General features: G+C 37.1%; 3 protein-coding genes across 3 annotated transcripts; 1 reads left to right on the forward strand and 2 right to left on the reverse strand.

Annotated features, from left to right (window-relative positions):
- The first annotated feature begins 5,935 nt into the window (after positions 1-5,935).
- Positions 5,936-7,125, forward strand: LOC106624429 (uncharacterized). Its single transcript, XM_014244160.3, has one exon. It carries the CDS (start codon positions 6,384-6,386, stop codon positions 6,942-6,944), a length of 561 nt encoding a protein of 186 aa, XP_014099635.3. The 5' UTR covers positions 5,936-6,383; the 3' UTR covers positions 6,945-7,125.
- Positions 7,126-7,184: 59 nt separating this feature from the next.
- LOC106624436 (uncharacterized) lies at positions 7,185-8,321 on the reverse strand. Its single transcript, XM_014244166.3, has 2 exons — positions 8,148-8,321; positions 7,185-8,086 (listed from the first exon to the last, which is right to left on the reverse strand). Exons 1-2 carry the CDS (start codon positions 8,299-8,301, stop codon positions 7,650-7,652), a joined length of 591 nt encoding a protein of 196 aa, XP_014099641.2. The 5' UTR covers positions 8,302-8,321; the 3' UTR covers positions 7,185-7,649.
- A 1,579-nt stretch (positions 8,322-9,900) lies between these two features.
- LOC106624435 (uncharacterized) lies at positions 9,901-11,364 on the reverse strand. Its single transcript, XM_036366635.2, has one exon. It carries the CDS (start codon positions 11,231-11,233, stop codon positions 10,061-10,063), a length of 1,173 nt encoding a protein of 390 aa, XP_036222528.2. The 5' UTR covers positions 11,234-11,364; the 3' UTR covers positions 9,901-10,060.
- Positions 11,365-12,059: the final 695 nt, after the last annotated feature.

The raw sequence follows: 12,059 nt of genomic DNA on the forward strand, positions 1-12,059 counted from the left end.
AAAGAACTTAACGGTTTAAGCAATCGAAGAGGGATAGAAGGTGATATATTTGACATGTTTTTTAGCTTTGTGAAAAAGGCCGTCCATAAGGCACAAGACCATTTCAAAATTGTGTTCATATCAGCCTAGGATCAAGTTCTTGTAAGGAAAACTTTTTTATTTGAAGAGATATCATCACGAAACTTGGCGCATATTATTGCTTAAGGTAACCCTATAAACTCGAATTATATTGTTCAGATCAGACCACTATAGCATATAGCTGTCATACAAAGTGAACGATAAAAATCAAGTTCTTGTATGGAAAACTTTTTTATTTGAAGAGATATCATCACGAAATTTGGCACAGATTATTATCCAGGGCAGTGTTACAATTTCCGAATGGTTCAAGTCGAACCACTATAACAAATAGCTGCCATACAAAGTAATCGATGAAAATCAAGCATTTGTACGATTATTTTTTGTTTTTGGCAAAATATCTTTACGAAATTTGACATAGAATATTACCCTAGGTTACCCTAAATCTCGGAATATATTGTTCAGATCAAACCATTATAGCATTTAGCTGCCATATAATGTGAACGATCAAAATCAAGTCAAAGATCTTTTTACACCACTTTATGCTAAAAGCAATGCACCTATTAAGAGTATTGTAGTTTCGGTGCAGTCGTTTTTCTTGTTTTTTCTATAAAAATCAATAGAACCACCCTAATAAATAGCGCCATTACTACGCGCACTATATGCGTCTCCTCTGAGAGCCAAATTTCACTTGAAGCATTTTGTTTGCATTTCTTTCCATTTTCACCAGATTTTCCATGCGTGGCAAAAAACGCTCAAACAAAAGCGATGCGGTAATACTTAATGATCGACAAGAAATATTGCTCAATTCTATAAAGAAAGAGAAAAAAAATAATAATTTAATGTAAAAAACTTGCTTTTACTGTTGCACATTGATTTTGCTTTTCTTTTAAGCTGCCACTTTCGTGCCCATCTGATGGTGCATCTGGCTTGCGATATTGTTGTTGTTGTTGCCACATGCCTGAAATTGCGTGTGTTGTTGTTGTGTGAGGTGCAAACATCACAATTGACTTAAACAATTAGTATACATGCTTGCGATAGAAGCAGTACAACAAAAATGACTACTAAAACAACAACTTCAAATCTATACATCACATACATGTATTTTTGGCTTTGGGACACCCGCTCTATGTTATTTATATTTATTGTTTTGTGGTTTGCGATTTCTGTTTTGCTACGATGCATATTCGATTGCCCACAATAAGTAGGTGCACGCCGCTTATGGCTTGTTGTAGACGTGCGCTAATGTGGCACTAATGCATCGTTGATGCTACGACTACAGCGCAAGTAAAAAAGTAGCTTCGCCGTAGACATGAACGTCATTGTAGTTGTTGTTTGATTTTGTTTTTGTGTTAGCGTGAATTTTCGTCTGCATAAAAATATACAGTGATGGGTATTGATATGTGACCACCCATAAGAAATCTGAAGTGAAAAATTTAAATTAATTGAAAAAAATTTTGAAAAGTGTACTAGATTTTCCTAAATCCTCAAATCGATATATGTCTCAGAAATGACCACTGCAAAGTTTTATGTTCCTACTTCTTTGCGGCTCAATAAAAAAATAGTCTTAGCGCATTTTTCTTCTGGAAGATAAGGTTTAGTAGACGAAAAATCTTCAACCAAGCTCCACCTTAGCGCCAGCAGTCTCGGTATATCTTATAATTTTCATTAATATAATAATATATAAATAAAACAAAAAAATCGGGTTTACTCCGCAACTAGAACCACATTTTATATTGGTCTATTACTATATTGATGCGTTTTTTTTCAAAATTTAAACGTTTGTTTAAGAAAAACATGAACAATAGTAATATATAGGGTATATATAACATTTTTCTCTTTTTCTGGTTCTGATTCTATTTCAAAAGTACTGCGCCGGCATGACTGTCAAGCATGAGCCAATACAATTTTCAATACCACCGTATTAGAGTGAGCGTATTCTGTATCGACCGGAGCAAATGGTAGTAAGAAGCGGTTAAGATCTGGGCTATAAGGCGGATGAGACAAAACGCCCCAACCGCTGTTTTCCAAATAGTTTTAAACGGTTTTGCAACATCAAGCCGAGCGTTGTCATAATGGAAAAGTATTGCCTCGTATCTAATCACTAATTCAGTGCGCTTTTCGGCAATCGCTCACTTCAATTTGATGAATTGGTGTCGGTAGCGTTCCCCATTATTTTTTTTTTTTATTTTGGCAAACCGCACGAATATAGTTATAGACCAATGCATACTGGTATTAAGAAAATATTCACTGAATATTGTTTAAAGCATATACATATATACCAGGGTGGAGCGAAATTTTTTTTTTTTTTTGTAACAGCTAAGTTCTCCTTTGAAGTAAATTTCGTGTTAAAATTTTTCTGAATAAAAAAAATTTTTTTTGGTTTAAACTCCTCACATTTATGTAAAACTGCCGAATTTGACGGTTTTTGACCCAACATTTATTTTAACGCTTAAGGATGCATGTTGTCGTTTAAGACTTTTTTTAAAACTCCAATAATGACCACAAAAAAATTTTTTAAGCTGATAACTTTTAATTGGCCAGAAGAGGACTCTCCACAGCTTCTAGAACACTTATCAAACATTTTTTACGACCAGAAAATTTTAACTCGAAATTTACCTTAAAAGTGATGATGTTTAAAGATTTATTTTTTTTTAATTTTTTTTTTATAATCTACAAATTTTATCCTCAGGCTAGCAAAAAGAAATTTTTTTTTCGCTCCACTCTAATATATACTATATGTATATATGGTACGGAAGTTTTGATCTCTTCGCCTCCTTCTCCACAACACCTACTTTATTGAAACGTAAGTTGTTGATCAAAGCCTGATGTGAGAGCTTTCGAGAGAATTGTGTTCTTTTTGAAAAATCTGAAGAGTTGCATATTTAAAGTTAATAGCTTTACAACTACAACTTTGTAGTATCTTTTTGTATTCTGTTTAGATCCAAGAAACTCCTTTTTTAAAAGTTTCTAACAAAACTATTAAGTGCAAGTAGTATTACTTATGATATACATGTATGATATTCAGACATGATCTAATATGTTAAAGCTCAGATATACATACTTTCAAAGTCGTATACATTTCAATGCGCACAACTGTATTTTGACAGCGCAAATTATGAAATTAATATACATTTTAGCGCCCACTACTATTTCGACGAACACAACTGTGCACAACCATAAATGCATTTATATATATTACCGATTTTTTTATATTATACCTATACATGTAAATATGTATGTATGTCAGTAGTTGCTCATATTGCATTAGCAAGCCAGCAGCTACTTGGCTTTGTCGCCTCTACTGGTTTGTACGAATTCATAATGGTTTGTTCATTGAATCGTGATTGTTGCATCGGTCGCGTGCAATCTTCCGCATCTGTGTACATAATCCAGCAAATGCGAATACATACAGACAGACATTCATAAACTGAACATCTGAACCGTACAAGGAAGCGCCGAGTCAGTTGCTGCTGGAGCATGGCGCTTGTGGCGGCCAGACAGGATTTGTGGTAAACACAATTCGTGTTATTGTGTCAACGAGTCGGTCGAGCCGAGCTGCTGGACAGGTGTGTTTACCATACATTGAATGCTCTTTTTTGCTTAATTTCTTCAACTCGCCTCCATCTCCATTTGGCTTGATTATCCATTCGATTTGCTACAATTAATATGCCGAATAAAATTTGTTCAGCTAACACACACTCGCACTCGCATATATACAGTTATTTGCTAGTTGGTGTTGTTGCATGAGTTAGGCAATTTAAGGAAACTGTTAGGTGATCAAGCTTTCAGACTTTCAGACTTTCACTTTTCACTGCGCAAATGGTCGTGGAAGGATACTTTTTAAAGGACTAATGCCGAATTGTGGTCGCAGATAACGGGATTTTAACTGTATATATTACTGTTATGTTTGATCAGTTCTTCAGAGACCCACCATAGAAGACGTGAACCCCGTGAAATGTACCTAGAATGTCGCAAGCGTATTTCTTTATATATTGGATATTTTGGCGGAAATTCGCGTTAAAAAGCGAGTTTAAGCTTTAATATTATGAGCTCATGAAGTTCCATTAGCTGTTCTTAATAGCGTATTTATTCATTCTTGAGTTTTATTTTAATATTTCACACATACGAAGGAGAACTGTCAAGAACAACAGAAGTTCTTGCAAATTAGGGTTTCAATAGCATAAACTCAAAAAATAGTGTTTACAGCGAGTTAAAATAAATGTAATTTTTTATTAGCATATAAGTTAAACTTCGAGTTTAGAGATAGTGTTTAATGCTAAATTCCAAAATAAACTCGAGTTAGTAACGCAATGTAAGTATTCAGTTAATAAAATAATTTTTTTTTTTTTTTTTAATTGGGGTTATGTTTTGAAAACGTCATATTAAAGTAATTGTTAAGACAGAGTAGTCTTTAAGACAGAGTGAGATGCTTAAACGCTGCTTTTCGTTTACCTTCAGAAGGTTAAAGTCTTAGCTTTTATAAAGTTACAACAAAGATCTTAAGGCAATTGCTGATATAGTTAATCCACTGATACTGTCCAGGCTATAGAGGTATATATTTCATATATTAAAAAATTGTCTTGGATATTTAGAAGCATTTTGTAACAGAACCCTTGTTAAATATTATCAAGACCAATTTCCAAAAAAATTAACAAAGGTATAATCTTGGCCAAATAGAAAGTATATACCACGAAAAAAAATTTAAACAAATTTTATGAAAGCTTAAACTTCCCAAATATTTCTCTTCTTTCACCGTCAACAACACCAATCAACCAAATAACCAATTCACATATTGTAATATATTTATTGCACTCATTTAAAAACATCCAAATTTAATACTTGTTACACCAAAAAAAAATACACACATAAAAATTCGGTCATATAATACCCGAAAGGCTGTCACAAAAACAAGTTCAAACAACGGAGGAAATAGGTTAAGTTTTTCTGCCGAATTTGACATAAACATTTACCAAAATAACAAAAATTCAAAATTTTGTTGGAGCAGCTTTGGGACTGCTATCGTACATCTGCGGTTGACTTGAATACACTCTGTGCCAAAAGTTACTAGAAATTGTGTTTTATTTTTATTAGTTAAGTTCAGAAGGAAGTTCCTAGCTCCACATTACTAATGAAATTTATTATTGAAATATTTAAATAAATAAAATACATGTTGATCTAAAGTACAAGACTTTATACTTCCGATATCGCAAATAGGAAATTACTTTTTTCGACATGGAGTTTCGGTGTATTCTAAAATATTATGTTGTGGAGAATTTTTAGAATTTTTAATTCACTAGTCAGGTGTTTGTCAATAGTTATCGATAAAAAATGAATAGATCTGGCGATAAACAGTCATAACCGTAAAGCTGTAGGCAATGTATCTTGAATATATGTCATCATCTATCTTAGCAAAATTACAGATTTAAAAATCTTAAGTAGAATTATGTGATATAGTGAAAAGTAAAAACCGATCTGACGAAGCAAATTAAGATTTAATTAGTTAATATCTTTCGAATATATGATGCAAAAGTGTGGGACTTTGCGCAAGATTAATGGATATTTACGCGATTTTAACTGTATATACGAGTATGTACGTATATAATGAAGAAATCATTATACTATTAGACGACTAAAGTTTCACTTGGTTTTTACAACCCGAAACAATTATGACGTTCTATTTTAATATTTCTAACTTATAAACAAATTTTGATACATAGAATTGTGTGAACCTTCGGAAATTCAAGATTTGAAGAATGAACTATTGTCTTCCTAGAAGATCAAAGATCTTCTATGGCAACTCTAGTTTGTACCGCAACATATTTACAGTTAAAAAATTAGTATTTAAATTATAGAACAGCGAAAGAACCTGACAATAAGTGTTTCATACCTTAATCAAGATGGATTTTGTGTGGTCGAAATTTTGGTAGAATTGCCAAAATTAATTTCAGAGAAATTTCGTGTGCCACTTTTGACAGAGTTTAGCTATTCATACGACTATAGGCGTATGGAAGTGTCTAACAGCGAATCGCCAATGTCGTCATAACACACAAGAAAAAGAAAAATCGATGCAGCTAAAGTGCAAATGCAAAGAAGTTGCACGCTCCCATATCTATTGGCCACTTTATGGCGCCAAAGCAACTCTCCGCTTTCCATACTATATAAACCGCATTGAGTTGGACGTGAGAAATTAGTTGGACGCCAGCATTACAACCGTTAGCAATAAAAACGAACAAAGAAAGTGTGCGAAAATCGCAAAAGTTTCAAATACAGAAATAAGAAAACCCGGTTCCATTAAAGAAAGCCAAATGTCTTTGCTTTTTGCCAAAATTTTCGGTTGCGCATTTGTGCTGGCCATCAGCTGTGCGACATTTGCGGCTGCCTTACATGTGCCCTACAGCAACGACTTGGAAGTTCAAGGTATCCAATCGGCGATCTACAACGCTGGCCCACTGGGTAATCATGCTGGTCTCTTAAGTGCCGCCAAGGCCGTCAGCCAATTGCAGCTGCCCAAATTGAGTGAAACAGTGGAGCAGCATGACTTTAGCAGTGATGATGGTCACTCGGAGTCGCTGGGAGCGGCTGGTGATCACTTGGATCCAAAGCATTTTCCAGCTGATTATGCAGAGGATCATGGCGCCACCGCTGAAGAGTACGAAGAGGCCGAGGCTGCTGGCTCGGAACATTTCGAAGAGGTCGCACATGCCGATTTCGGTGGACATGAGTATTTGGATAAGCTGGACTTCCACGGCGATTATCACGATGACTATCATCAGCAGCCTGTGGTGGGCATTGATCATGGCAAAGGCGCTTTCAGCTACAGCACTCTGTACGAGCACAAGCACGATGAGCAGAAAGGCTTGTATTGAGTTCGTGTGGGTGTTGGCGAGTAGGAAAGAGGCGAGTGGATGTTGCTTGAGTTTTTTTTTTGGTGTGTCCGTGTACTTTTCGGCGAATTTAAAGTAAAAAAAAGCGATCTGTGTGGTGAATTTGGGACAGTATTATTAGCCTTATTTTATACAAAATCCAGTTTATAATAATCGTAGTATGTAAATATATATTTTCGTGTTTTTTTAATAAAAAAAATATATAAAAACTAATACAGTTATGTGTGATTAAAACTTTTCTTCAATGAGAATGGATATTTTTTGTCTGCAAGCGTAAATTTCGCTTCCTCGACATAGTATCGAAATGAAAAAAAGATTCATAAAATTCATCCGAAGTTCGATAACTTGAACGACTCTGACTGCTATGTCATGCCGAGACTCGACACCGATTTGTAGAGGTAGCTAGGGGTGATTTAGGGTTTAGAGTTCAAGCGACGTCAAGTTAATGGCAAAGCGAGGTCAACTAAGGTCAAGCGCGAGGCGTCAGGGAATTTTTGAAGCGAGTTGCCACTTGCTTTTAAAAGAACTATTTATAAAAATGACTTGAAAAAATATATGTATATTAAAGAAAGTAACGGTTTTAGAAAATGGAGCAATGTTTTTAAGCCAAAATATTGAATAGTCTTGCCACATATTTTTATAAACAACAAAATGTGTAAAAAAAAGTTTGTTAAAATCACTCCACACTTATCTACCATAAGAAGTGCGATGATTGCCACTCGCTTTCTCGCCGCCCACATCACCAAAATCAAGATTATCACTAACATGCGTGACACCTGTACTGCTACTTATGATTTGTGTATGCAATCCTGTTGATAAAGGGGACCTACCCTCATCAAAAACACCACTAACATCGTTAACGCCAGCATGCGGTGAAGCGAAATGATACTGGTGATTGCTCATATCTGGCACGGCGATCAAATGAAAGTCCGGTTGATGACTTGCGGGAAACTCCAGCCATACTGTTTGTGCGGCAGGCAACTGATAACTGCCGGTGATCGGCCAGGGTTGCTCCAGCGTAGTCTCGTGTTGTTCCAAACCAAGGTTACCCGAAGTGGTACTACCCTCTTTTGATTTCGATAGTTGTAAGATGCTCGAAGTGATTTTTATAGCCGGACCGTAGTCTAGAAGTAATAAATTTTAAATAAACTAAAATATTTGACGAGTCTCCGCAATCTTTCCCACCATTCGGTGCACCACCACTTGGTCCGTGTCCTCGTTTGTCGCCTACTTGCTCGCCATTGTCGCGTAAAGTCGTGGCCTGCAGCTCGGTGTCTATCAAAATGAGTAGAATCAAAAGCCATATTACTTCAAATTTATTCAGTTGATTTGTCATCATTCTGTGCACCGTTGCTTTGAAGTGGGTTTCGCCGTTTAAAAAAGTCTTTTGAAATTGTCACACTTATATACGAGTGACACTTGAGTGCTAACATAACCTCAAATACAATTATCGCAAATATTCTTCATGATCAATTAAATAACGGATGTAATTTGTTGTGCTTCGACGCTTAATGAGCTTCTGTGCACCTTGGTGGTTCAGTTGCTTTGATTGTCACATACTGACCTAGCTACACAGAAGCGTGTTAACTAAGGGTAAAGCATGTGTATTTAATTAAAGTAATTTAGGTTATGTTGTAGTAACTGTATCGTTAAGGAAAAGGTAGCATTTGGTGTGCTGATGTGTATAAAAGTATTATAAGCGACACACCATAGTTGAGATAAGCACAGTAGGACGGGTAGATATATCTTATCATCTTAGTTCTTTATACAAATGGTGAAATTCATCATTCATTCTTTGAGCTTGAAGAAAAATGTCTTCTCTTTTCACTTGTAGATTCCTTATAATAGTTTAACATTCTTCTCTAAATCGCGATTGATCTGAGGGATATTATAGGCGAACTTTTCTCGAACAACTTTGACAGATCTATACAGACCTGAGTGCTTTTAAATATGTACTTTGATTATAAAAAAAATCCTATACAATTTATTTTTTATTGATCTTGAAAATCTATCTATGATTTTTAAAATACTTTTAATACCTATTTTGTTAAAGAATGTGATCTTTGAAGCCTTTCGGTCAGTTTCGTTCCACTTATAGGTTAAAAGAGTTGTGTGTTCAACGGCTGACTAAGCTACTAAATTCCTTTAGACAAAACATTCACTAACGAACTGAACGATTTCCGTTCCTGCACTCTGGGAAGCAATAGCAATTCTTTCGGGCCTAAGGCCACGAGCTGGGTTCTCAGTTTCTCAAAAACATTAACAAAACCCTTTAGATATTTAAAACTCTTAGAATTCCAAATAAAATGAAAAGAAAGGAAATTAGTAAAGGAAGAGCATCTAGCGTTAAAAAAAGAGACGACAAACAAATGTTAAAAGTGGTATCATTCTTAACCTAAGTTGTTTTACAATAGCCCTAACAGCTTTCAATACAATCACATGTGACGTAATTTATAGAAGACTTTAAAAGCTATTTTCGTTCACATGTTGCCTAACGTCTGGTAACCCTGATAGAAACAGCATCTGTCAGATTTTGTGGACTTGACTTCAACATTTTCTGAAAATTAACACATAATCTCTTAGCTCCGATTGGTCTAGTCGCATCCTAAATCCCATCGAAATATCGTCGGTGTTCTCGGAAATATTTTACCAAAAACTAATTTGCCTAGTTTGGATCGCTCTTTCGCTTTGAGAATGCAACCTTAGATTTGTATGTTAACCTTTCTCCGAAATTTTAAAGTTAATCGAAAATAAATATTAAAACCCCTAAAAAGCACTGCCCTGCAGAGAATGGAGTATCACTGTTGACAAAAGAATTAGCGAAAATTTTTTTTACCGCAGTTAGACCTAGCAATACATGCTTTAATTAGCAAGTAACTGATAACTTAGCCAAATCGATAATGTGAGCCGAAGATGTGTAAAAAATACCAAAAAAGTGTTTTAAAAGCAGTTTCAAAAAGAATATCGAACTTTATTCGTAAGCAAACAATCTTCAAGAACACAGCAGTTTGGTATGACACAGACAATTTGAGTAAATAAGACTATAGAATATAAAATTATTAACGGTTTTTGACTAAAAAGTTATCGCTTCCAATTGGCTAACAACCAATCTTCTCCCAGATACCACCGCTCTTGTAGCCATTATTCCAACCAGTCGACGAACTGCTGCCGCTGCTCCAACCAGCTTGTTGCGCCGGCTGTGGAAGGGGCTGTGGTAGAGGTTGTGGTGGTGGTAGACCATAGCTTTGAGCTGGGACGCCATTATAATCGCCTTGCTGTCCGTTACTATTCTCATCGACGATAATCTTGATGGTTTTCACGATTTCCGCTGATTGGGCAGGTGGAGCAATGGGCTGTGGTGCAGGTGGCTGCAGCACAACTGTGGGTGGTTGATAGACTTGTACGGGTTGTGGTGCCGGGATTACGCGAACGACGGGACGTGGTGCAGGTGCCGAAATGTAAGTGGGTTGAACGGGTACTTGCACGGGCACGGGAGCTGGTGGTGCTTGGATCTGAATTGGAATGGACTGTGGCGCAGACTGTCTGTACTCATAAGTCGGAGCAACATTTGTTGTATATTGGATGGGCTGAGGTGCTGGTGCCGGTGCCGAAGCTACTTGTACAACAGGTTGTGGTGCGGGCGCTGAGTAATAAGTAGTTTGGACGGGTGCTGGCGCTGGCGCGGCTTGTACTACTGCACGTGTCGGAGCTGGAATCGGAGTCCAACCACCAGTGGAGTAACCACCACTAGAGGAACCCCCACTTGAGTAACCGCCACTAATGTAACCCCCACTTGTGTAACCACTGGCATAATTCGATGAAGTGCCCACGTTCTCATTGGGTACAATGACTTTGATGATGCGCACAACTTGTTCCCCGCCATCGCCACCGCTGTAACCACCACCGTTGCTGTAACCACCGCCATTGCTGTACCCACCGCCGTTGCTGTAACCACCGTAATTGTAGTTGCCAGCATATGACTGACGTCCATAACCATAACCGCCACCATAGCCGCCACCGTAACCGCCATTGTAAACGGGACGGTTCTGCTGGGCGTAGTAGCCGCCATTGTAGTTGCCGCTGCCATAACCGCCACCACCATAACCACCACCACCATAACCGCCACCGCTACCGCCGCTGTTGCCACCATCGCCGCCGCCGATTAGATTTCTACCCAAACCCAAGAGGGCCAACTTGGCGCCCAGGAGCGCATGTGTGGGTGGCGCCAGTGTGGCCAGGACACAAACCGCAATTATCAAGCACAATTTCATCGTTCCACAGTCAATTATATAATGGTTGATCGTATCGAATTTAAACCGAGTAATGAAACGAAAAATATTAGATGATCAGCTAATACCGAACTAACCGTGTACCAAACTCGTTGTGAACTGTTAAAATCTCTTTGAGTGGCGTACAAATTTATAGGCCAATATGTCTGAGCCCGCCCAGCTTAACACATTCGTAACTACTATGTGCTATATTTCTCATACATAAAAAAAATTTTGGAATCTGCAGGTGCCCATGACGGTAATGAATAGTTTAACTAGCAATTCTTGAGTACCAACAAATTTTCTTCACCGCCCACGCTTCGGCAACCCCTTAGCCTAGTTAAGTGCGGTGCGCCAGCGCGTTAATCTCAAGCGACAGGTAGTTTGCACTTCTCCCTCAACACACGATCGCACACATACGTACGCGCTAATATATTTTAGCAAGCGTAGCCTAAAAGCCTTCTTCCGCTGACAAGCTTGGTAAATGCTCGATCTGTGATCGGTGATCTGCGCTCTAAAATGATGTTTGCTAAATCTATACAATAAGTACACACGCTGAGGTTTACTCAGAGTGCTCAAAGGTATGTACACATACAGTGGTGGCGATTAAGTTAATTTGAAATTTAATTCTAACAAAACTTTCCAACTTAAATATCAAGAAGTTTACAATTTAGTTAATAATAAAAGCAAAATTATTTGAATAAAAAAAAATTGTGTTCTCATCTAAGCTTTATTTATGAAAAAGTGGTAACCCTGGACAACAAAGTTGTCAAAAATTTTTCACACTTGAAGTTTTTAAATTGAAATCATAGTACAGAGCAAATTAAAA

This window comes from Bactrocera oleae, chromosome 5 (genome assembly GCF_042242935.1).
Source record: "Bactrocera oleae isolate idBacOlea1 chromosome 5, idBacOlea1, whole genome shotgun sequence".
Lineage (NCBI taxonomy): Eukaryota > Metazoa > Arthropoda > Insecta > Diptera > Tephritidae > Bactrocera > Bactrocera oleae.